The 24433-nt window shown below is 35.3% G+C and overlaps 2 protein-coding genes across 16 annotated transcripts in view; one reads left to right on the plus strand and one right to left on the minus strand.

Annotated features, from left to right (window-relative positions):
* DOP1A (DOP1 leucine zipper like protein A) overlaps window positions 1–2981 on the plus strand; it is a 110689-nt gene extending 107708 nt beyond the window's left edge. For 8 of the 13 annotated variants that reach the window (XM_056818527.1, XM_056818529.1, XM_056818526.1 and 5 more), the window contains 2 exons: window positions 440–499; window positions 2349–2981. In XM_056818527.1, the coding sequence (XP_056674505.1) occupies window positions 440–499; window positions 2349–2654 (366 nt within the window). In that variant the 3' untranslated portion in view covers window positions 2655–2981. Of the gene's footprint in view, window positions 1–439; window positions 606–2348 lie in introns of all 13 variants that reach the window. The other 5 variants (XM_056818534.1, XM_056818532.1, XM_056818535.1 and 2 more) reach the window with 2 other exon arrangements.
* Window positions 2982–3887: 906 nt separating this feature from the next.
* PGM3 (phosphoglucomutase 3) overlaps window positions 3888–24433 on the minus strand; it is a 28407-nt gene continuing 7861 nt past the window's right edge. For all 3 annotated transcript variants that reach the window (XM_056818537.1, XM_056818538.1, XM_007484258.3), the window contains exons 4-13: window positions 24075–24142; window positions 19193–19326; window positions 18101–18296; window positions 13838–13995; window positions 12959–13042; window positions 10094–10192; window positions 8096–8212; window positions 6769–6891; window positions 5721–5894; window positions 3888–4228 (exon numbers count right to left, since the gene is read on the minus strand). In XM_056818537.1, coding sequence (XP_056674515.1) covers window positions 4139–4228; window positions 5721–5894; window positions 6769–6891; window positions 8096–8212; window positions 10094–10192; window positions 12959–13042; window positions 13838–13995; window positions 18101–18296; window positions 19193–19326; window positions 24075–24142 — 1243 coding nt within the window. In that variant the 3' untranslated portion in view covers window positions 3888–4138. The remainder of the gene's footprint in view (window positions 4229–5720; window positions 5895–6768; window positions 6892–8095; window positions 8213–10093; window positions 10193–12958; window positions 13043–13837; window positions 13996–18100; window positions 18297–19192; window positions 19327–24074; window positions 24143–24433) is intronic.

Below are 24433 nucleotides of genomic sequence, written 5' to 3' on the forward strand. Positions count from 1 at the left end.
TGGATGCTAAAAAGGCACCATTTATAAATGTGAATTGCTCTTTCCCCAGCCAGTATGAGGATCAAAAGTTGAAGGGTTGGATTTTGGGAGGGGTTAGATCATTGTGATGTCCTTTTAGGAAATTTCTGTTGCTAAGAGAATCCCTTTACTTGTGACATCACATGTCTAGAAATGTAAATAGATTTTCTTGCCAATAAATAATCAGTGTGACATATTTGGCACTCAGGCACAATTTACATTATCTCACAGTTAATTAGATCTTACTCAAGGGATGACTTGCTAGCCTGTTGCCCAAAACATATCTAAGAAATAAGAAAATTGTTTTGGTGGAAAGAATCTTCTCATCTCATATAGATTGATTACAAACTACAAGGTCTTCATGGCCAAACATACTTTGAATTGGAACAAAGGCTGTGAGTTTTCCTCTTTCCTTCCGCAGGACAAGGAGGAGAACTTTAAGACAGTGATTTTGGAGGGATTGGAGATGGCCAAGCATCAGGTGAGGGTGGCTCTTTGATGCTTGTGATTTGGCAGCAAAAGCTGCCACATCAGGACCAGATACTCACAGCCATACCCAGGTCTGGATTTCAACAAGTGCAAGAGAGGTAAACAGGGAGAAAGGTTTTCTTCAGAGAATTAAGTGTAGGCTATTTTGATGAAGGCAAAGGGAGATGGACCTTAAGTTCATCTCCATTTTTGGGGGTAATGCATATATATTTAGGAAACTTGGGTAAGAATAGATTTCTTTTGAATAATAGTTTAAGTCAACCTATTTTAACTATTAAAGAGACAGTAAGAAAAAGTTAAGCACATGTGTGCATCAGGATTTTTGATACTGAGCACCTCATGTTTATTTGATGTTGTTTGGTTTGGGTCAAAGGTTCAACAAATAGTAATAGAACTCCTACTATTACATTATTAGTATTCACTGATTTGAGACACAGAAAGAGGGATCTCTTAGGACAAATGTTAATTTTTATGAGAGAGAATGCTTTTTGTATTGTTTAAATAGTTTTCATGCTTAAAGATTTTCTGGCTTCACTGAAAAAACTTCAAGGTTGCCAATTTGCCAAAAGTCAAATAATCAGCAACTATGTGATTCTGACCATCAATTGTATTGTTCTAATCTAAATAAAGTGTACAACAATCTTAACTATAACACCCATCTCAAACCTCCTGATTATCCTGACAAAATACTTTTTAAAACAGTGCAAAAGAAGAGCAAAGTTATTTTGTAGGTCTTCTTTAGACAAGTAGTGTTGTCAAGGCATTCCTTGTGGGCAAAAGGTAGAAAGCATCCCAATAGCATCTGATCTAGGAAATTAAAATATTGTGCCTGTCTTTAGGGATAGAAGCATAGGACAGTCAGTCTCCCTTCCAAGGCCTCAGTCAGTAGCTGGCAACCCTTTTTCTTTCTCCTTTCTCTTTTCATTGTCTCAATCGTCCTACTTGAATTGTTTGAATTTAAACATCTTTTGGTTCTCTACTTCTGTCTCCTCACTGATCTCTGTAGCATTAAGGCTCTTTTCATTCTTTATTCATTCTGTCTTTTGAGTTTTGAGGTTATCTCCAAGGTCAATTTCCTGCTTGGAATGCTTGGTAGAATCTTAGGGGCTCATGTGTTAATGGCCAAAGATTTTTCGCTTTACTTTTGTTTGGGTTGGCCATATAGATTCTTGTATAAATAGCTTCTTTCTCTTTACTAAACTGTGTTTCTACTCTGGATCATTTCTATCTCTTGGATGAAAAAGGAATTGATTTTTTTCAAAGTCAGAATGACTTTTTGACTATTCCTCAGTCTTTACTTTGGGATATTGTATATAATGAGTGAATTGTGGTATGAACTAGAAGTAGGAAATCCCTGTTTTAAATTTTGGGGTTCCATAAAGCTCTGGATTTTGGATATACATAAAGTTACTGATAATTGACTGTAATTTTCTAGAAAGTAAACAGTGGATTGCATCTTCAGTGAGAACAATGGTATTAGAGAAACCTAATGCTTCAAGTTAACTGCACACTATTTTTTTAACAGCATCAGTAAAGAAGGTTTTTTGCAAATGTTTTATTATTCATTTCTGACGTATGATGGTTAGTACTGCTTCCTCAGTCTATACCAGTTAGAGAGGACTCAAAAAAATATATAATGTAATTTGGGGGAAATAAGGAATTGTGATCTTGACTATAAAATGTGAACACAGAACAGTAAATGACAGAGTAATAGAGTAGTTGTAGTGGTAGTAAAAAGGAGAGAATACAGTGAGAGTGCTAAAAACAATAGAATTTGGCAACCGCTTGGGGACGTGGTGTATTTCATCTGTTAGATGACAATTCCCCTTTTGTTTCTACAGAAAAACCCAGAGGAAGACAACTCAGGGAGAACATTAGGTTGGGAACCAGGACATTTGTTACTAACCATCTACACTGTGCGTAATATTGAGCAGCTCCTGCCTTTCTTCAATGTGCTCAGCCAAGTCTTCAATAGCAAAGTCACAAGCAGATGTGTGGGACACTCAGGGAGCCCTGTCCTCTACCCAAACTCCTTCCCTAATAAGGACATTAAAATGGAGAATAACAAAATGTTTTCCAGCAAAGCCAGGCAAAAAATTGAAGAAATGATAGAGAAGGATTTTCTGGAAGGGGTGATAAAAACTTGACTCACTGGAAATGGTACTATTCAACTTAAATGTAATGGTTTAAAAGAAATCTTTCTGCGTTGTATAGTTTTTCTTTTGTATGTATGTAACAACACAACACACTTCAGGTTGTATTTAATTTAAAAATTTGTATATAAGAGCAAATGTTCTGAATGTGGCCTGAATCACGTTTAAATATTGTTGGCTCATATTGATTATGGTGCCAGAGAAATCTATGTATATATATATATATATGCATATATATATATATATTACACAAAGTTCACTTGTTTTACTGTCTTGAGTTCTGTCTTAATTCTGCAAAATACAAGTTGCACATTTTTTCTATTTGTTTCAGGCTTTATTTATCAAAAGTGACTTGGACCAGTTGTCTTCCTTAACCCCATGTAGACTTTTCTATTAAAAAGTTCAACCTAGGCAGAGAGATTGAGTTTATCCCATTAGCTCTTTGGTGAAGTGGGAAGGATTCAGGGTGAGCCTGGGTGAGATGGCAGGAACCTTGGTCACATCCAAACTTAAGTATTCCCCCATCACTATAATTTCTCAGTTGGCATGGACTAAATACAATAGCCAATTTCTAAGGCTACCTTAGTTTTGAACCCTAGGCAGCACTACTCTATATATGGTAAGTATTAAGACACAATCTACTAATACTCTAATAGCATGCCATTTCTCTACTGAACACATTTAAAATTTTATACTGCAAGTATAATAGGCTGTGCCTTTTTCTTTCCTTTTTTTTTTAAAGAACCCTTACCTTCTCTCTTAGAATCAATACTGTGTATTGGTTCCAAGACAGAAGACTAGTAAGGGCTAGGCAATGGGAGTCAAGTGACTTGCCCAGAGTCACATGGCTAGGAAGTGTCTGAATCCAGATTTGAACCCAGGATCTCCTGTTTCTAGGCCTGGCTCTCAATCCACTGAGCTTTTTTCAAAGAAGTGACCATTTGAAAGAGAAGTACTCTAATATCTTTGTCTCTAATACCCTTTCATACATTCTTAGGTCACAGAATATGTTTTTCAAGATAGCCCCACCATAGTCAACACAATCCAAAAATAATGGGAAAAGCCAAGTACTTTTTCCCAATATGGTAACCATCCACCTACTTTTTCCCAATGTGGTAACCATCCACCTATCTATTATGTGCTTTGCAACCAGGTAAGCTGACCTATGAACTAATGTATTCAGAAGCTCTGTTAGACCTGTAATAATGGACTTATGGAAGAGCAACATTTTTAGAAGCTTTTATTTACTGTGCTTAAAGTATCATTAGGTCAAGAAATCAAATTTTCAACAATCACTACAATAATATTAAAGATAAAGAATCCTGAATGTTTGCTTTGAAAATAAGGACTTATTTTATTTCATTTACACATAAAATATTCTGATTTATAAATTTTAAGCTTCCCATGTTATAAATCATTACATATTAATGGCACTTATTTTTATTTCAAAAATTTTTTAAAGTTGGTATAATATTCCATCAGAAAACTCGTTTCGGTCCTTCTCCTACTCCTCCAGCCAGCTGAAATACTGCCAAGCTAACTTCATGTGCAAGATTATCTGCATTTTCCTGTGAATTATTTTTAAAATAAGTGAAAAAACACGTAAGTATTTTAATATTTACTACTTGTTCATTTTTAGTATATCCTTTGAAATTTCAGGTATCTTGCATGGTCTCTTTGCCTGCTTTCACAAATGCATCAGAACTTGTTCCTTCTGTCCTTCCTTTGACTTACTCAAATAGAATGCATTTATTTGTCATCTTTCTGAGTAGAAAACTTAATTTTACTTGTATGCATACAAGTCAGATATTTTCTTCCAAATAAGGCAGGAACTTTCAGTTCTTTCTTCTATATTCTAGTCTTTGTTAGAAATGGCTCTAAATTACCTGCCATTTATAAACTTACAACTAAATTATACAAAAGTTCTAGGGAGGCTATAAATATTCAACTAATAGTTTATCAGATAACTCTGGGGTTACTTTTCCTAAGGACTAAAGCAATTTTTTGTGCCATAATCCCATAGGAACCACTTATTTAAGCTAGATGTGGACATTAATATAGCCTCAGAACTATCTAGAATGATAAAGAGGGCCTAGTGTTATTACACTTTGGAATGCTTTCAATTATAGATGCTTAAGGAACCAGTCATAACAAAGAAACAGGAAAATCAAAAAGCTACAAAGAAGTGATATTTGATATTTTTCAAAGAAAATGCACTAAGGCCAAAAGTTTAGATGGCATTATCTTAATGCCCTCAGATTACTTCTTCTCTTCAGTTAGTTTCCTGCTTTAGAAATAAGACATGTGGTAATGAAAAAAGGTAACTGGATTTGGAGTCAGACCAAGTAAGTTGACAGTTTCTGACCAATTGATCTTTGGATAATGCATGTTATGGTTAAATTGTACTATTTAAATATTAACAAATAATAATAAATTTAAATAGCACAAGCTATTGATAATTGACTTTGGATGATTCTAGAAAGTAACCTCAGCTAATTACATCTTCTCAGTACTGGAGACACCAAATATTCCAACTAATTAGGAAATACATTTTCTTTATTTTTCTTTTTCAAACCCTTACCTTCCCATCTTAGCATCAATAATGTGTATTTGTTCCAAAGCAGTAAGAGCTAGGTACTGGGGGTTAAGTGACTGCCCAGGGTCACATAGCTGGGAAGTACATTTTCTAACAGCATCAGTCAAGGAGACTTTGTAGATTTTCCTGGCTCTATACTAATGGCAAGTAATTTAATCTCGACTTTTCAGTTCCTTTACCATCTGTAGATGGGAAAAAAGAGTTTCTGAGGTGTCTTCTAGCTCTAAATCTATACATGTATATATGTCTGAATATATAATGGCCTGAAGAATCTAAAGATTAATTTAGTAAACATTATAGATAGATCTGTGGGAAATGCTAAACTTAGGCCAAATAGTTGACATATCTATGTCCTGCCTACCATGCCAAGTTTAACTTGGTGGGGGGGAGGTGGGGGAAGGGAGGGGATATAAATGCTAAAACATTACAGAAACAAGAAACAGTGAGTATAGTTTAATTCCCACCTGTGAATCTGCTTCCGCATATACTCTGACAACATCTTCTGTTCCAGATGGCCTGACAAAAGCCCGGGAGAACCTATACTTCTTCACTAGGTCATCAATTACTTCTTGTAGTCCTAGGGGTGTAACTGCTCGTCTCTCGGCATCTGTGGTATCTATCACTTGTCTATCTGCAACCTAATACATGAGAAAAATTATCTTTGTTCATTTGTTATTGTCCCCATCTTTTACTTTTTTATTCCTTCCTATCTCAAAATTAAAATGAAGCTACTGAATGGCTAAGGCTTCTCTCTACAGCATTTGAGCTGTATTTCATTTCATTTTAGCATATGGCATAACTCTTTAATTAAGTCTCAACTTTCTGCCATTTTGCACAATGTAAATTCCTAATTTCAACACTATCCAATCTAGCTGCTTTTTCTTAGAACATTAAAGTATGTTGAAATGTGAAACAGGAAGATGGACTCTAAGGCAAAAAGTCAGAAAATGTTGATAAGACTATCATAGATAAAGGGATTAAGGAGCTTTATCAACAAAAGACAAAATTTTTAAATATTTAGTTTGAGATATATATATCTCAAAATATATATATATATCTCAAAATATATATATATATATCTCAAAATATATATATATTGAGATATATATATCTCAAACTAAATATTTAAAAATTTTGTCTTTTGTTGATAAAGCTCCTTAATATCTAAAAAATGTATATGCCTCTCCTTAATAGACTCTTCTTGTAAAAACAATTTAAAAAATTGTAAAAAACAATTTAAAAGAAAAACAGTTCATCAAAGCAACACTAAAACAACCATATATGATAATCAAAGAATTATACTCATCATTTAATACCCTGAATCCTAAAGTCTAGTACCTAGACATTTTGTACCTAGACATAATCAAACAAATGAATTTAGGCAAAGTAAGCATAGAAAAGGGTAATGTATTTCACTAGACTGAAGAAACAGTTAATAAGATGTAACAGTGATATCTGAAGTCACATCTATTAGTTTGGCTTCAAAAACTTTCAAAGAAGGGAGTGTCTCACCTTGACTTTAAGTTGCCGGTTTGGAAGATCTGTATAAATAGCATCCCACTGTTGTACTGACAAGCCTTTTAGAGCCAAGATTGCTTCAATTAATAGCATGTCTGAAATGGCATCACCAACTGTCTACAGAATGAAAAAGGAATAACTGAAGAGACAACTCATTCCAGGTCACTGTATCAAACCATAGCACCTCTCTCCTAAGCATTCTTCTTAACCTCAATAATTGTGTGTGTGTGTGGGGTGCAAATCTACATTTTATTTGTCCTTCCTTAAAGTACAGATTTTTGTGGATAAACATATCCCACAAAAATTATCAATTATCAATTATCAAGAAGAAACTCTTTTGTTTCTCTAAATTGCTGAGTGAAGAACATGGTGTTAATGCCAGGATGTGTGGGTGGGCTCATGAGTTCTACTTGTCCCCCATATACCTAGCTGCCTGACTTTGATTCCAGAGATGGGAGTGATGAGGCATTCTAGATACAAGACAGCATACACCAGTGTTGTAAAAAACAAAGAAAAAGCCTGGGCCAAGATCTCCTGAGCAAAATGACTATGGTGAGAGCTGCTGATCACAAGTCAGGGTCTACAGACATACCCTGCATGATGGGAGACCCTGAGCATCCCAGCACACCAGTATTTAGAGTAGGCAAAATGAGCATATGCTTCTTCCTTCTGGGCAGGGAAAGAGTCGTATCCCTTCTGCCTTATAACATGTTCCCAAATGCTGAGGAGATATACTAGGGACAGAAAGCTCTGAGTCAAAGAGATGTTGTAAGGAGACTGGAAACCACAACGTGTCATCCTTCTCCGGGTTGGAGAAGGGTCAGAGATGATAATTATAAGGATAATTATAATTATAAGATTATTATTATACATATGTACTTAATTATACATTATCATTTGATTCTTATGATTTATGGTAATTGTCAGTTATTCAGTCAGCTAATAAATGGGACTTTTACTTACTATTAAATCAGCAGTTAAAACTTAACAAATTAAGAATGATTAGAAGCCAATTATAAATTTCTCCTAACAATATATATGTTTATAATTTTTTTCCTCCACATACACTCAGTAGCTATTAGATTATGTCTAGGGCGGGGGTGTACAATTAAATGGACTATTTCTCAATATTCCAAAACATCACCAGAGTCCGTCCAGCCTTACTCTTGTTACAGCCAGCTCTTTGTAACTTCTGAATGGATACTCTATTCCCATAGGGATTTTTTCCCCATCAACATGAAAATGATGCTAAATCTTCTAAGAAGTCACCTAGTGCATTATGCAGCACACTTTTAAAGCAATATATTATTTTTGTCCTTACCTGATTAATCAAGTCAATGACATTTTCAAGCATCACAGCAGCTTTTCTTTTTTTTCCATCTGTTTCCTCTTTTGCCAGTTGCCTTATTTTCATTTCAGCAGCCTTACTAAATAATACCTGAAATGAAATCACAAAATTACAATCAGCACTTCAAACTCCACCTCCTCCACACTCCCTTCACACATAAAGCTGAAAGACGTTCCAATCCTGCCTCCGACCCCAGTTGTACAATGTCTAAATCACCAAACTGCATTCAACTCAAGTGCCTTAATCTACAAGATGTTAATAATTGAAGTACCTACCTCACTGCATTATTTTGAGGATTAAAGAAAATATGTATAAGTGCTTAGTAAACCCTGAGTAAGCATAGCCAGTGCATTCCTTTTGCAAAGAGAAAACTATGAAGTGATAGCTCCACTTTAGTTATGATATGACTGGTGCTCCTTCGGCCACACTGTGCTTCAGATGACACCCATGCCAGTAAGCCACTTTGGGCTAAAATCTGGAGGCAATGGAGTCCCTAAGACTAATGTGGCATTTAGTAAAACAAAGATGGAAAGAAACTAGAATAGAAAACAGGGGCACAAAAATAGATTAAAAAAAAAGATAACAGCAAAGTCAATAAGCCCTGGCCACTGATGCCAGAAACACATTGCTTTTTAGCATATGTCTGCCTACTTTCCTACCCAATAGCTAAACCAGTGGAGAAGGTTCAGGCATATCTACCAATTCTTCTACATAACTGTGACTGGCTGAGCTAGTAAGAGTAAAGATGAGACTAGAGGGAAAGAGAAAGAAAGGTCCCAGGTGCAGGAACAAGTGACCCAACTGTAGCTACTAGAGCACTGAAGGTATTTCATTAAAATTTCTGTAGAAAGGAAATATATTAGAAAATTTTAAGGGGAGTTTTGAAAGGCTAGATGTAACGCATGTGAAGTTGAAAACCCCTAATAATTATGACTTTATTATAAAAAGGAAAACCAACATCAATAAAAGACATGCTAAGTGGCTGTCAGTTTGCTGAAAATTAAACCAAAGAGCTAATTATTTAGAGAAATCTCATCACATCAAAAGCCCTATAGTTTCTTGTGTTTCCAATTGCATCTGAAAAAGCTGATGGCTATTAACTTCTAGAGTTAAATTTTTCAGTTACTATCTGTAAATTCATATAGAATGTTGCATGGGACAGAGTAGGAAGGGAGGACACAACTGTAATCATGGCAAAGCAGACACCTTTACTCTTTTCTTTCACATAGCAAAAGTTTATATGTTTTAGCTTATATAAAGATACAGACATTTTCACAAAACAAGAAATAAATTTGTTCACTAGTAGATTGCTAGTAGATGTAGTTTTAAACTAAACTTTAGAACGATGATAATACCACAAAATACTGAAATTTAGGCAAATATTTTAGGTTTCTATTGACATACTTTAGGGTATTTGGGGGTAGGTAGGCATTAACTTGAACCTACTATATATGTAGCTAATTATACAAGTACTTTTTATATAAACTACATAAAAACTATGACAGCCAAATGCTTATTTTTGGTCATTTGAATAGGTGGCTTTTTTTTTTTTAGCCCTTCTCTTAGAATTGATACTAAGAATGGGTTCTAAGTAAGATAAAGGCTGGGCTAGGCAACTGAAGTTAGTTAAATGACTCGCCCAGAGTCACATAGTTGGGAAGTAATTGAAGCCAAATTTTAACCCAAGACTTCCCATCACCAAGCCAGGCTCTCTATCCACTGAGCCACCTTGCTGCCCCAGTAGGTGACTCTTGGGGGAAAATGTTCTATAGAAGTAGAGAACTGACCTCAGACAGAAAGATCTGAGTTCAAATCTTGCCTTTGATACATAATGGCTCAGTGACCTAGGCGACTAAGACTCTTTAGTTGCAGAGGAAACATTGGTTAAGAGAATTCTACACTGATGAAATCACACAGAGAATGGAGAAGTTATCCACTAAAAACCAGAAAGTTGTGTTAGAGAGAACTTACTGTGCCATGGCCATTGGCTTCAAAATAAATTCCTATATCAAACTCTTGAGCCTTGTGGTGCAAATGTTTTACTCCTGTTTTGGTAAAATGAACAGGTACCTATCAATGGGAACATAAAGAAAGAAGAAAGCTTAATAGTTTCCCAGTGTCCTTTTCTGTTGGCAGAGTAATTCTTTTATTTATATTTATTTTTTAAATATTGTGTATTTTTTATTCATACATTTACTTCATTATTTTAGTTATTTAATTTAGAATATCTTTCCATGGTTCCATGATTCATGTTTTCCCTCTCTTCTCCTCCCTCCCAGAGCCAACGAGCAATTCCACTGGTTTATACATGTTTCATTGTTCAAAACCTTTTTCCATGTTATTCATATTTGCAATAGAGTGGTCCTTTAAAGTCAACATCCCCAATCATATCCCCATTGACTCATGTCATCAATAATATGTTTTTCTTCTGTGTTTCTACTTTCAACAATTCTTTCTCTGGATGTGGATAGTATTCTTTCTCATAAGTTCCTCTAGATTGTCCTAGGTCATTCATTGCATTGCTGCTAATGGAGAAGTCCATTACATTCGATTGTACCACAGTGTTATCAGTCTCTGTGTATAATGTTCTCCTGGTTCTGCTCCTCTCACTCTGCATCAATTCCTGGAGGTCGTTCCAGTTCCCATGGAATTCCTCCAGTTCATCATTGCTTTCAGCACAATAGTATTCCATCACCATCAGATACCACTATTTGTTCAGCCATTCCCCAATCCAAGGGCATCCCTTTGTTTTCCAATTTTTTGCCACCACAAAGAGCACAGCTATGACTTTTCTTGTACGTTTCTTTTTCCTTATTATCTCTTTGGGGTACAGACCCAGCAGTGCTATGGCTGGGTCAAAGGGCATGCATTCTTTTAAATGTCTTTTAATTGCCTTCCAGAATGGTTAGATCAATTCACAACTCCACCAGCAATGCATTAATGTCCCAATTTTGCCACAACCTCTCCAACATTTATTACTTTTCTTTGCTGTCATATTTGTCAACCTGCTAAGTGGGAGGTGGTACCTCAGAGTTGTTTTGATTTGTAATTTTATAATTTGAGAGATTTAGAACACTTTTTCGTGTGCTTATTGATATAGTTTTGATTTATCTTTATTTTATGAAAACTGCCTATTTGTGTCCCTTAACCATTTATTGAGGAATAGCTTGATTTTTTTTGTATGACTGACTTACCCTCCCTATAAATATGAGAAACTAGGCCTTTGTCAGAAGTTTTTGTTATAAAGATTTTTTCCCAATTTGTTGCTTCCTTTCTAACTTTGGTTGCATTGGTTTTGTTCATACAAACCCTTTTTAATTTAATATAATCAAAATTATTCATTTTACATTTTGTAATATTCTCTATCTCTTGCTTGGTCTTAAATTCTTTCCTTTCCCATAGATCTAACAGGCATACTCTTCTATGTTCACCTAAATTACTTATAGTTTTCTTCTTTATATTTAAATTATTCACCTATTCTGAATTTATTTTGGTATAGGGTGTGAGATGTGGATCTAAACCTAATCTCTCCCATACGGTTTTCCAATTTTCCCAGCAGTTTTTGTCAGATAGTGGATTTTTGTCCCAAACGCTGGGATCTTTGAGTTTATCATATACTATCTTGCTAAGGATGTTTACCCCAAGTCTATTCCATTGATCCTCCCCTTTGTCTCTTAGCCAGTACCATATTGTTTTGATAACCAGTATAATTTCTAAAGGTAGATTAAAAACAGGGCTTGGAGGCACAGTGCTACAAAGGCATCAGAGTTATTTCAATAACAGATAATGGTATAGAATAACTAGAGAAGTAGTACAGGGTTGGTTTGGTTTTTTTTTAAAAGATAAACTATCTAGCGCTTTACAAGTATTTTGCTTGCTTATTGACCAATAAACAGAACAGGTCCATTCCCAGATGTACCATTACTCTTTCAATTTATAAGCATTCCCCTTGCTTATCTGATAGATACATTGATAATTATACATTCTTTATTTTCTATGCATATTGTTATTTCACAACTGATCAAAACTATTGAGTATATATGACAAACGCTATTTTTTAATACTATTAGGTGCTAAAGGAAATAGAAGCCTGTTTTAGTTGAAGGAAAGAAAAAATGTTTTAGAAAATATGCTAAGGCGGCTAAGAAAACATTTGAGATTTAGCAGAGCTAAAGAGACTTAGAAGAGGCAGAGGAAGTGTAAAGGGAATATTTAGCAAACAAGCATCTAGTCTAGTTACAAGAAAAGGAGTTGTGAAAGACAGAAGCCTGAAAAGATAAAGGGAGGCTTTGCATAGTAGGCAAAAAGTGTGGGATTATTCAATAGGAAATGGGATCCACAGTTTTTGTTTTGGGAGTAGAGGGGTGATTGTGCCAAAAGGTTAACATGAACAGCATGTGCTCTATAGTTATGATAACTTGAAAGAATAAAAAAAGATAGCTTTGGAACTTAAAAGAAGCACAGACAACATTTAAATACAAATCTATTTTAAACATTTATCAAGTCCTTCATATGTGCAAAACTCTGTGACAAAAATCCCAAACCAAAACATTCCCTGTTCTCACAAGGCTTCTGTTTTACTGGTGGGGCAATGTGTATAGGTAAACAGTCAAATTAATAGTTTTTGAAACAGGTTCTCAAACATGGAACATAGGTCATACACAGCTCAGCCCTGCTTTATATAACATAAGCCAGCAAAGTCATAAGCACTATTGTTTCTCACCTTTCAAAAACAAAGTATTTGTAATAAATGTACTTTTAACTTACTAAATGCAGGGGAAAGGGGGGGCAATAACAATAAGCTGCAATCATCAAAAAATATCAGAAAGTTAATACCTTCATGACTTCTTCTAGATAACGTGTTGAACTCCCATTAGCATATGCCGTTTGTACAATACCAATCTTCAAATTTTCTCCAACCTGAACAAACACAATCATGAAACTTAACTATTGTTTTTGAACCCATAACAAATTACAGGTGCAGAAATCAGCAGAAAGTACTATTTTAAAATACTTTTGAGGAGTTCTAAGCAATTCTATTATAAATCTTTGTAATTTGAAGTCTACATAATGTGAATAATCATTCCCTGATTACTGTTTTGTCGGGTTGGATTTTTATCACTGGTATTATAGAGAAGTATGTAATTTGATTATTTAATATAACCTGAAGGAAAATAGAAAAGAACATTCATTAGTGTTCTAAAGATCAGAGAATAAGCTAGTAAACTCTGGAAATCCAAGGTCATGATTAGATGTAAGATGTTGGGAAGCAAGATACTTTAGAATCTTTATTAACATGTTAGTTAATTAAAAGTACTTTGCCCTGTATCCAGAAATGAGATTCCATGCTTTAAATGTCCTTAGCCTCAAATAATTAGAACTGCCACATCCTCTGGCAACCTCAGGCCATGTACAAAGTCTTTTTGTTTATTTTAACCCTTACCTTCAGTCTTAGAATCAATACTGTGTATTGGTTCCAAGGCATTAAAGTGGTAAGGGCTAGGCAATAGGGGTCAAGTGACTTGCTCAGGGTCACACAGCTAGGAAGTATCTGAGGCCATATTTGAACCCAGGACCTCCTGTCTTCAGGCCTGGCTTCTCAATCCACTGAGCCACCCAGCTGTTCCCCCCTCCCCATCAAAAACTTTCATATGGCATGCAAAGAAGGGAATAAGAGTACTGTTTCATTGTTAAGATCCAAGAACCTCTTCTTACCTCTGAGAGAAGCTCTTTAAGAAAGCTGCTAATCAGAGTTGCTATTTTGTCTCCATCTATAAGATGGAAGCGGCCATCAGCATCATTGTAGTAGTAAATAATTCTATCTGCATCTCCATCAAAGGAGCAACATCTCTCATTGGGCTTTACTTCTATTCCTGGTATGAGGAACAATTTAAAAGCATAGTTATTTGAATATTACAGTTATAAAATCAACATAAAGTTGAAATCATTATGGGTAAAAAATTCCCTAGAGACCAGTGTGTCCATGAGCTCTACTGTTTAATGAAAGCCATGATCTCCAAAAGATTTCCCAAGGGTCATACTTCGATAATATGCAATTGTCATTTCATGAAAAAGGAAAATTTTTTAAACAAGTAGACTAAAGAAGCAAATCTTTATGGTCTTTACAAATAAAAGTATATTTTTAAAATCCATGAGTACTCTTCAAAAATCCCTGGCTTAACTGAAATTTGAATAAAATACTGTTACTAAAAATGGACCATAATCCATTGTTTGTCATCTAGAATTTACTAAGATTTGTTCTAAGAAAATTCAGCCTCTTAAGCACTTTGAACAAGCTCCTTGAAAGGTTTAAGTTAAAAGGATCACAATAACTTTTTGCAATTAATTCATATAACTCGTGGATTAATTTAGTTACTAACCATCAGTAAGTACATAAAACTTTGTTTTGTTTTATTTGTTTTTTAAATGTTTATTTTTATTATTATATTTATTAATTTATTTTAATGACTGAAAACCCCCACAAGTAATAATCATGATAGATGGCCAGAATTAAAACTGTAGTGTGCAGAGAGAGGCGGAGTAACCACACAATTTTAACACCTACAGGAACTAAGGTCTTAAGCAATTTTCAAGATAAACTGCATTATTACTTACAACTTCAAATGAATAAATAATAACTAATGTTGCACTTCAAGGCACTTTTATTATCTCATTTGATCCTCAACATGTCTGTGAGGTAGGCACTATTACCTCCATTTTGCATATGAAGGAACTTAGGTAAGCAACTTGCCCAGGGTCATGTAGCTAGTTAAGTGTCATTGGCTAGAGTCAAATTTAGTTCTTTCAGATTCTAAGCCTGGTGCTCTCTAGGCTACAACAGAAGAACTTGATATATAGCTGAATTTTGAGAAATCATGGCAGCAGCAGAATACCCAGCCTCGCCTTTATGAATCACAAAATGAGGGGCTCTTTTCCACAATATGAATCAAAGAAAACCACACTGAAAATGGCACAATATGGACTTGTAATCAGATGGATTCAAGTCCCAGCTGCTGTGGTCCATTGAAATGTGAGCTTGAGGGTAGGGAGCATATTTTTGCCTTTTACTATATCCCAAGAATTTAGCATAGTGCCTACCAGATAGTAATTGCTTAATCAATTCCTGATGGCTGCTAGTTAAGTGATGAGAAAGTACAACTTCTCTGACCCAGATTCCTCATCTTCAAAACTGGAATAATAATAAAATATAGTTGCTGTACCTACCTCACAATCCTCTAAGAAATGGAAGATATAAAACGCTTTATAATGCTTTATGTAAAATGTCAAATTTAAATTGCTGTGTTAAAGTTAAGCATATAAAACGAAAAAGACTTACTGATTTAGAAAAAACCATAACAAAGTTCATTTGGAAGAACAAAGGATCAAGGATATCCAGGGAAATAATGAAAAAAAAAATACAAAGGAAGGTGGCCTTGCAGTCTCAGATCTCAGACTATACTATAAAGCAGTAGCCATCAAAACAATTTGGTACTGGCTAAGAGACAGAAAGGAGGATTAGTGGAATAGACTTAGGGTAAGTGACCTCAGCAAGACAGTATATGACAAACCCAAATACCCCAGCTTTTGGGACAAAAATCCAGTATTTGATAAAAACTGCTGGGAAAATTAGAAGACAGTGTGGGAGAGATTAGGTTTGGATCAACACCTCACACCCTACACCAAGATAAATTCAAAATGGATGAATGACTTGAACATAAAGAAGGAAACTATAAGTAAATTAGGTGAACACAGAATAGTATACACGTCAGACCTTTGGGAAGGGAAAGACTTTAAAACCAAGCAAGACTTAGAGTCACAAAATGTAAAATAAATCATTTTGACTACATCAAATTAAAAAGGTTTTGTACAAACAAAACCAATGTAACTAAAATCAGAAGGGAAGCAACAAATTGGGAAACAATCTTCATAAAAACCTGACAAAGGTTTAATTACTCAAATTTATAAAGAGCTAAATCAATTGTACAAAAAATCAAGCCATTCTCCAATTGATAAATGGGCAAGGGACATGGATAGGCAGTTCTCAGATAAAGAAATCAAAACTATTAATAAGCACATGAAAAAGTGCTCTAAATCTCTTAAAATCAGAGAGATGCAAATCAAAACAACTCTGAGGTATCATCTCACACCTAGCAGATTGGCTAACATGACAGCAGAGGAAAGTAATGAATGCTGGAGGGGATGTGGCAAAGTAGGGACACTAATTCATTGCTGGTGGAGTTGTGAATTGATCCAACCATTCTGGAGAGCAATTTGGAACTATGCCCAAAGGGCAATAAAAGACTGTCTACCCTTTGATTCAGCCATAGCACTGCTGGGTCTGTACCCCAAAGAGATAATAAGGAAAAAGAAACGTACAAGAAAAGTCATAGCTGTGCTCTTTGTGGTGGCAAAAAATTGGAAAATGAGGGGATGCCCTTCAATTGGGGAATGGCTGAACAAATTGTGGTATATGTTGGTGATGGAATACTATTGTGCTAAAAGGAATAATAAAGTGGAGGAATTCCATGGAGACTGGAACAACCTCCAGGAAGTGATGCAGAGCAAGAGGAGCAGAACTAGGAAAACATTGTACACAGAAACTAATACACTGTGGTACAATCGAACGTAATGGACTTCTCCATTAGTGTCAATGCAATGTCCCTGAACAATCTGCAGGGATCTAGGAGAAAAAACACTATCCACAAGCAGAGGACAAACTGTGGGAGTAAAAACACCGACGAAAAGCAACTGCTTGACTACAGGGGTGGAGGGGATATGACTGAGGAGAGACTCTAAATGAACACTCTAATGCAGATACCAACAACATGGCAATGGGTTCGAATCAAGAACACATGTGATACCCAGTGGAATCACGTGTTGGCTATGGGAGGGGGGGGGGGGAGGAAAAGAAAATGATCTTTGTCTCTAATGAATAATGTTTGGAAATGACCAAATAAAGTTAAAAAAAAAAACAGGCCAAAATTTAAAAAGTCAATTGTCATTATGAAGACATAGCTCAAAAAAGCAAAGTAACACCACCAGGTTCTGCAAGGTATTGTGTAAAACACATAGAAAAAAAACAGGTGAGTGAGGAACACTGGAGTGAGGAAAGTGCCAGAGACCAAACTGCTCTTTAGTAAAATTACTTTGGCTGCTAGTGGAGAATGGAATAAAGGGAGAGGCTTGAAACAAAGAAACCAGGTAGGTTCTGTACTAGTGGTGGCTGTGTGAGCCAAGAGAAGAGCTCAGGTCTAAAAAATGTTGTAGATGTAAAAGCAACAAGATTTTGTAACTGAATAAAAATGTGAGTTGAGGAAGGATAAAAATTAAAGGATAATACCTAGCTAGGGTTGCAAAACTGGACAAAAATAAATTAAATATTTCTATTTTGGAAATGTTGGATTTGAGATGTCATAGGGTATCCAATTTGGAATGGCAGTTGATATAGGACTGGAGCTCAAGAGACAAAAACTAGGGTTGAGTATATGAACCTGGGAGTTATCTGAGTAATTAAATCCACAGTTACCAACTAAGAGTATTCACCACCTAAATATGAAGATATATTACCACTGCTGCTCTCAAAATCTGAAGATTTTTCTCTATTCCTTATCATTTAACATATTGCTTATGTGAACACCTTACACAAAGAAGGTATTGCAGTTATTAAGGTGACACAAAGACTTGGGGAAAGGTGAGTACCAACAAAAATCATTGCCATGTCTTGAGAACCTATTCAAAATTAAAACTTTGTGACATCATGAGCACATTAAAATAAACCTAAGTATATTTACTTTGAATTTCTCTCAGCTGAAAGTTGCCTTACCAACTAGAAAGAATAAAATAACAGAAGAAGGCCTAGATTAGTGAACCAGTGCTGCTATTATTTTAGTTGTATAGGCCTCAGCTTCCTCATATGTCACTTTCTAGCTCTATCATTGGTTAAGGATCAAACTTTATATGGGCAATACTACTACATACCTAGTGGAGGTTTCTGATGACTTTTCACAAAATCAGCCCCACACAAGTGATTGAGTTTTCCTTTGGTTCCATCATTAAAGAGGTGAAGTGATAGTTCTCGTGGAAGATAGCATTCCATCTCCTTCAGTTTCAGGGCTCCTATACCACTTGCACAGTCAATTTTCAAAGCTCTGTACTCATCACCACTTCTAAAAGTCTTTAAAAGGAGAGAAAGATGTAAGGGAGAGAATAAAATGAAATGTTTAAAAAAAAACACAAACATCCTTCAACAAAGATAAACTTTGTACCATATGTACTCTCATAGTTTTAGAGGGGTCCCTCAAAAAGTACCAATAGTAAAACCAAGAAACATCGAAGTTAATCCAGTTAAATTTGATAATTTGAATAATTTCCCTGGTGGGACATGCTATGGCCCTAGAAACCTATTATATTTGGCATAAGTTTTTACATAGGAAATGGACTACATAAAATAACTAATATTAACTCTTAAAAATACCCACCTCCATTTCCTGGAGAAGTGGACACCAGGGGCATGGAATATAGCATACATACTGTCAAATAGTCAACATTTTTGTACTGCTCAACTACCTATTTTCTCCTTTGTTACAGAGGGAAAGATGGGATGGACAGGAGAAAGGTAATGAATAGATAGACTTATCCAGATATGAATGATGTAAAAACCAGAAGGCATCAATAAAGTTTTGTTTAAAAAATAAAGACTCCTGGAATTTGTTATCAAGAGATATGTGTTAAAATTTGTCATCTGGGGGGCAACTGGGTAGCTCAGTGGATTGAGAGCCAGGCCTAGAGATGGGAGGTTTTAGGTTCAAATCTGGCCTCAGACTCTGCCCAGCTGTGTAATCCTCCACAAGTCACTTGACCCCCATTGCCTACCCCTTACTACTCTTCTGCCTTGGAACCAATACACGATTCCAAGATGGAAGGTAAAGGTTTAAAAAAAAATTGTCATCTGGATACTATTATTAAAAATAAATGACAATGCAAATGTTTTTTGACTGAAGCAGTCACTTACTTATTCATTGACTGTTCAAAGTCAAACACTAAAACACATTTTTAAAAAAAGATTTTCACCTGTTTTGTAAGCTCCACAAAGGCCTTGGAGAGTTTCTGGTAGTAACCTTCTATAGTTGCCTTCCCATACTGCCCATTAGTATTTTGACAGCACACCAAGTAGTGAAGCTGAGGTGTTGTTACTAAGCCATAATCTGCAATGAAAGCATCAATTACCATATATCTTAATTAAATGAGAACAAACAAAAAATAAGACTGGGGAATAGCTGAGTGACAAATCAAGTCTCCCAAAAAAAGATACCAGGGAGATAAAGAAAAAAAGTCAAACTGATTTTCACATTACCTACATTTTACCTAAACTCAAAGTAAACAAATCCTCACATGTCTTATAACCCCCTCCCCCACAGTGGTTCAAAATATGGTCTCAGACACTTCCTACCTATGTGACCCTGAGCAAGATTTAGAAGGTAAGAAGAGGTTTTTTTTTGTTGTTGTTGTTTATTTTAAGTGGTAAATAAATATACAAGGAACATTTACAACTTGAGGGGTAGTGGAAGTGAGGAGATGGGAAAGGTAGTCATCAGGAAGAAGACAATAGAAACTACAGAAATAAGGCAGCTGCATTTCATAATAAGAACAGATTGAGTTCCACATTACTAAGATACTTATATCAGTTTTGCTACCCTTAACTCATTTCAGGCATATGATAATGTCTGACTTCCTACCTCACCTCGTACATCAAAGAATGCTCTGATATCAATCATTTCTGCGTTAAATGAACAGAATATATTCTTATGTTAATAAGAAAACTTAATTTCTTCCTACTTTATGCTTTGCTACATACAGGTAAATAGCAACTGTGTAAAATGATTTTTAAATAACTGTTCATGATTACATTACTGGAAGATGAAGTAATAGAACACCTAATAAAATTCAAGAACTTAAAATAGTTTAAAATAAAGTAGAAAAAAATTCCAATTATAGCATTTAACAATTTAAAAAATAATTAGTTTTTAAAATGTATCTTAGAAAACATTTTTAATTCAGAAATTATATCCTCAGATCCCACCTATGCATAAGTGTATAGATTAAAGAAATGAGCAGTTTCTATGGCTGAATGGTACTATGCTATTAACCTTGGTTCTCTACAATGTAGTAGAGTGTCTCCTTTTAGAATATTAATGCACTAGGCAGCTGGGGTTAATAAATCAAACACTAGACTTGAAACTCCAGGATACCTGAATTTAATTTCCAGCTTTCCACCTCACTAGCTGTGTTGTCTTGGATAAGTGACTTAACTTCTGAGCCTGTGTCCTCATTCGAAAAATGGAGGTAGAGATACTTATATACCCTGCTCTGGAGTGCTATGAAGAAAATTATTATTATGCTAGTCCCACCAAATACTACATTTTAAAAATAAGCAGATAAGTCATGTCCAAATGCACTAAATCATTCAAACCCATCTCAAAATCATCTGCATTGTCTACACTGATAGTAATGCAAATGTTAAGAAAGCTCTGATTTAGGTTTTATACCTGAAATACTGAGTTCATGTTTTTGTTAATTCTCCTTCACCCAAATTAGGAACATCTTGCTATTTACATCAATAATGTAAAAACTGTTCATACACTTCTCAGTCAGTAGGTAGAAGGGTGTCTGTATGTGACATAAGTGTGTGTTTAAAGTGCCTAAGGAGATTTCTCTAGAAATAGTGAAGATAATATAAGGTGATAGAAAAGTACAAGTGTGAATCATTGACAAGTTAATTTCTCAACAATTAAAAAAATTAAATGCAGAAGTTGTCTATGCCTGGAATTATTTTAATTACTAATTAAACCAACTAAATATCTAACACCATGAATCCCACCTTACAGAATATAAAAGAAGGATAAAACATGGTCACTGCCCTTAAACAGCTTTCAGTCTAATGAAGAAACAAATGTAAAATACCTAAAACAAAGGATAACTACATCCAAAACTGCAATTCTACCAGTAATTGAAATAGAAATTCATGGAAGGAAAAAGTCAATAAGTTTTATGGAAGAAGTGGGATTTGAGATGAACCTTTAAGGGCAGTCAAGATTCAAATCAGTAGTGATAAGTGGGGGAAGTCAGCATAAACAGTACAAGCAAAACTGTAGAGATACAAATAAGCATGTTAATGTGACAGGAATGGTTTGGAGATATTAACTGAAATGAAGGTTGGCTATTGGGAAATGCCAAGATTTAAGCATGGGGCTCATCCCAATGAGCCTTAAAAACCAGGCAAAGGAGTATGAATATGATATGACAAGAAAAAAGGAGGAAGCAAACTAAAGTTCTTAAGTAGAAAAGTAATAAAAATAATATTTTAGAAAAATTACTCTGGCAATAATATTTATAATACATTAGAAGGGAAAAGCACTAGAAAGGACTTAATTTATATGCTTTTAAATACAAGTGTCCATGTTGGAGAGGGGTTAGTAGAGCTGAGAATTGGTTCAATTCTGGAAAATAATTTGTAGTTATGCTAAGCAAGTGACTAAAATATCCATACTCTCTGAACCAAAGAGCCTACTGCTAGGCAAAGACACCAAAATATTCATACAGCACTTTTGGAATGAATTTGTATGAATTTTTCCAGAGAATTAGAAAAAAAAGGAGGTACCCATTGATTGGGAAGTACATGAATGTACTGAAACAATGAATAAGAATATAGTAGACCATAGGAAGATTTATATGAACTGATGCAAGTAAGCAGACCCAAAGAAGAAAATGAATGCTGTGAAATTATCATGACCACACTTGGTCCCAATGAAGAAAAACGAAAAGAAAAAAACTTCTTTAGAGTTGATTACAGGGGGCTTTTTTGTATCTGGTTTATTTTGCTAAATCCACCCCCCCCCCCCTTTTTTTATTCCTTGTTATAGAATGGCTCTCTGAACCAGGAGAACATTGTACACAGAGACAAACACACTGTGGTATAATCGAACGTAATGGACTTCTCCATTAGTGGCGGTGTAATGTCCCTGAACAATCTGCAGGGATCTAGGAGAAAAAAACACTATCCATAAGCAGAGGACAAACTGAGGGAGTAGAAACACCGAGGAAAAGCAACTGCCTCACTACAGCGGTTGAGGGGACATGACAGAGGAGAGACTCTAAAGGAACACCCTAATGCAAATACTAACAACATGGCAATGGGTTCGAATCAAGAACACATGTGATACCCAGTGGAATCACACGTCGGCTACGGGGGGTGGGAGGGAGGAAAAGAAAATGATCTTTGTCTTTAATGAATAATGCATGGAAATGATCAAATAAAATACTATAAAATTAAAAAAAAAAAGAATGGCTCTCTGAGAGGGAGATTATAATAAATATAGGCAATGTTAAATAAAAGCAATAATTAAGGTATTAAATGATTAACGCCTGGAAAATGGAAGAAAAAAATAGAGGAAGGGAGAATTAGCATTTATAGAGTGCCTACTATGTGTCAAGTACTATGCTAAGTGCTATTAAACAAATATTATCCTCATTTGAGCCTCATGACAGCCCCGTTGTTATTATCCCTATTTGACAATTGAGGAAACCAAGGCAAGCATATTGAATGATGCCCATTTGGTCACATAACTAGTGATTTAAGCAGGATTTGAACTCAATCTTTTTGACTCCAGAGTCAGTGCTCCATCCATCACCAGTTGCCTTAGAAGATAAAGTATTAAATAAATGTAAACAAAAGAAAAGAAAGGGCAAAACCTGAGAAACACTGGCATGAAGTGAGGCAGAATGAAGTAAGAAGAACCATAAGAACAACTCATACAATAACATTGTAAAGATCAATATAATGACCAACCTGATAGATAGCATGATGCATTGCAGTAAGGCACCTACCTCCTGACCAAACTGTAATGGACTTGGGAGTACAGAATCAAATATATAGGCATGATCAATGTAGGAATTTGTTTTTCCTGTTTCTTTCTGACTAGCTCTTTATTTTCCCAAAGTACTTTTTTCTTCTTGTGCAGTATTTGCTCTCAGTATCACTGTTTCCCATTGCTTCAGAACTCACCTCTATATGATAACTCCTGAACAACCTTGACATCATTTGTGCTTCCATCTGTCTGCAGGACTATTCTACACTTATATCTTGGCATCACTTCAAAGGTGCCCCAAACTGAACAAGCTCCTCTTCTCCCCTAAACTAGCCCAACATTTCCAACTTTTCTCATTAGTACTATTCTTTCAGACTCCCAGGCCAGAACTATTGGAATCATTTTTTGCCCTTTCCTTACCTTGAACCTTATCTATATAGGACAATGTCTTTTGAACACATGATAGAAACATGCATTAATATTAAATGTTGATGTTTTGGTCATCTGTCACCAAGGCCTTTTGTTATTTCAAAATATCTTTTTTTTTATTCAATTTTCTATTTTTAAGTTGAAAAATCAATTCTTGCCCCTTTTCTTTTTCCTATTGGAAAAGCTATATATATTTCTAAAAAGCACCGAAAGTCTCACCATGTGTCAATGATGGGACAATATTCACTGTAATCTGGTAATGAGGTCAGAAGTACCCAATTCCTCACTACACTCTCAGACTCTTTCCCTTTTATGGAGTTAGACACCCTGGGGAGAGGTTCTTCGACTACCATCTAGGATGCAAGTGGATTATCTTAATGAATACATGAGGGTATGGGACAGTCCCCTTGCAGGCAGCAGATGTTTCCTATTTGACAGTCAGGAAGAGATTGGCAATTTAGGTACTGGGGGAAGCCCAACACAGATTCCCTAATTTGAACTCAAAGTAAGACCAAATGCTTTGTAAAAAACATCCTTCGTTCTCTTATTTATAGATTCAGCTCCTCTTATAACAGAGTTTTCTTGTAAACTACATCCTCTAAGTTGCCCTATTATAATCATCTTTAAAATGAAATGTGAAATTCTAGATGAATACATACCATGGTATTGGCCTCCTAAAACAGAAACTCCATCAATTACAGACTGTGAAAGTTTCTCACTGCTGGGCCTTGAGTAGAAAAGGAAATAAAAAGTACAGAGGGAGAAAAATTTTTAAAGAAAATAAAATAATTCAACGAATAAAAACAAAGACAAGCCCTAATTTTAAACTTCTGGGTAACCAATACATAAATATTTAACACTGCATATTATAATATGCCATAGAGGGCAGCTGGGTGGCTCAGTGGATTGAGCACCAGACCTAGAGACAGGAGGTCCTAGATTAAAATCTGGCCTCAGATACTTCCTAGCTGTGTGACCCTGGGTAAGTCACTTAACCCTCATTGCCTAGTCCTTACCA

This window comes from Monodelphis domestica, chromosome 2 (assembly GCF_027887165.1).
Source record: "Monodelphis domestica isolate mMonDom1 chromosome 2, mMonDom1.pri, whole genome shotgun sequence".
Taxonomy (NCBI): Eukaryota; Metazoa; Chordata; class Mammalia; order Didelphimorphia; family Didelphidae; genus Monodelphis; species Monodelphis domestica.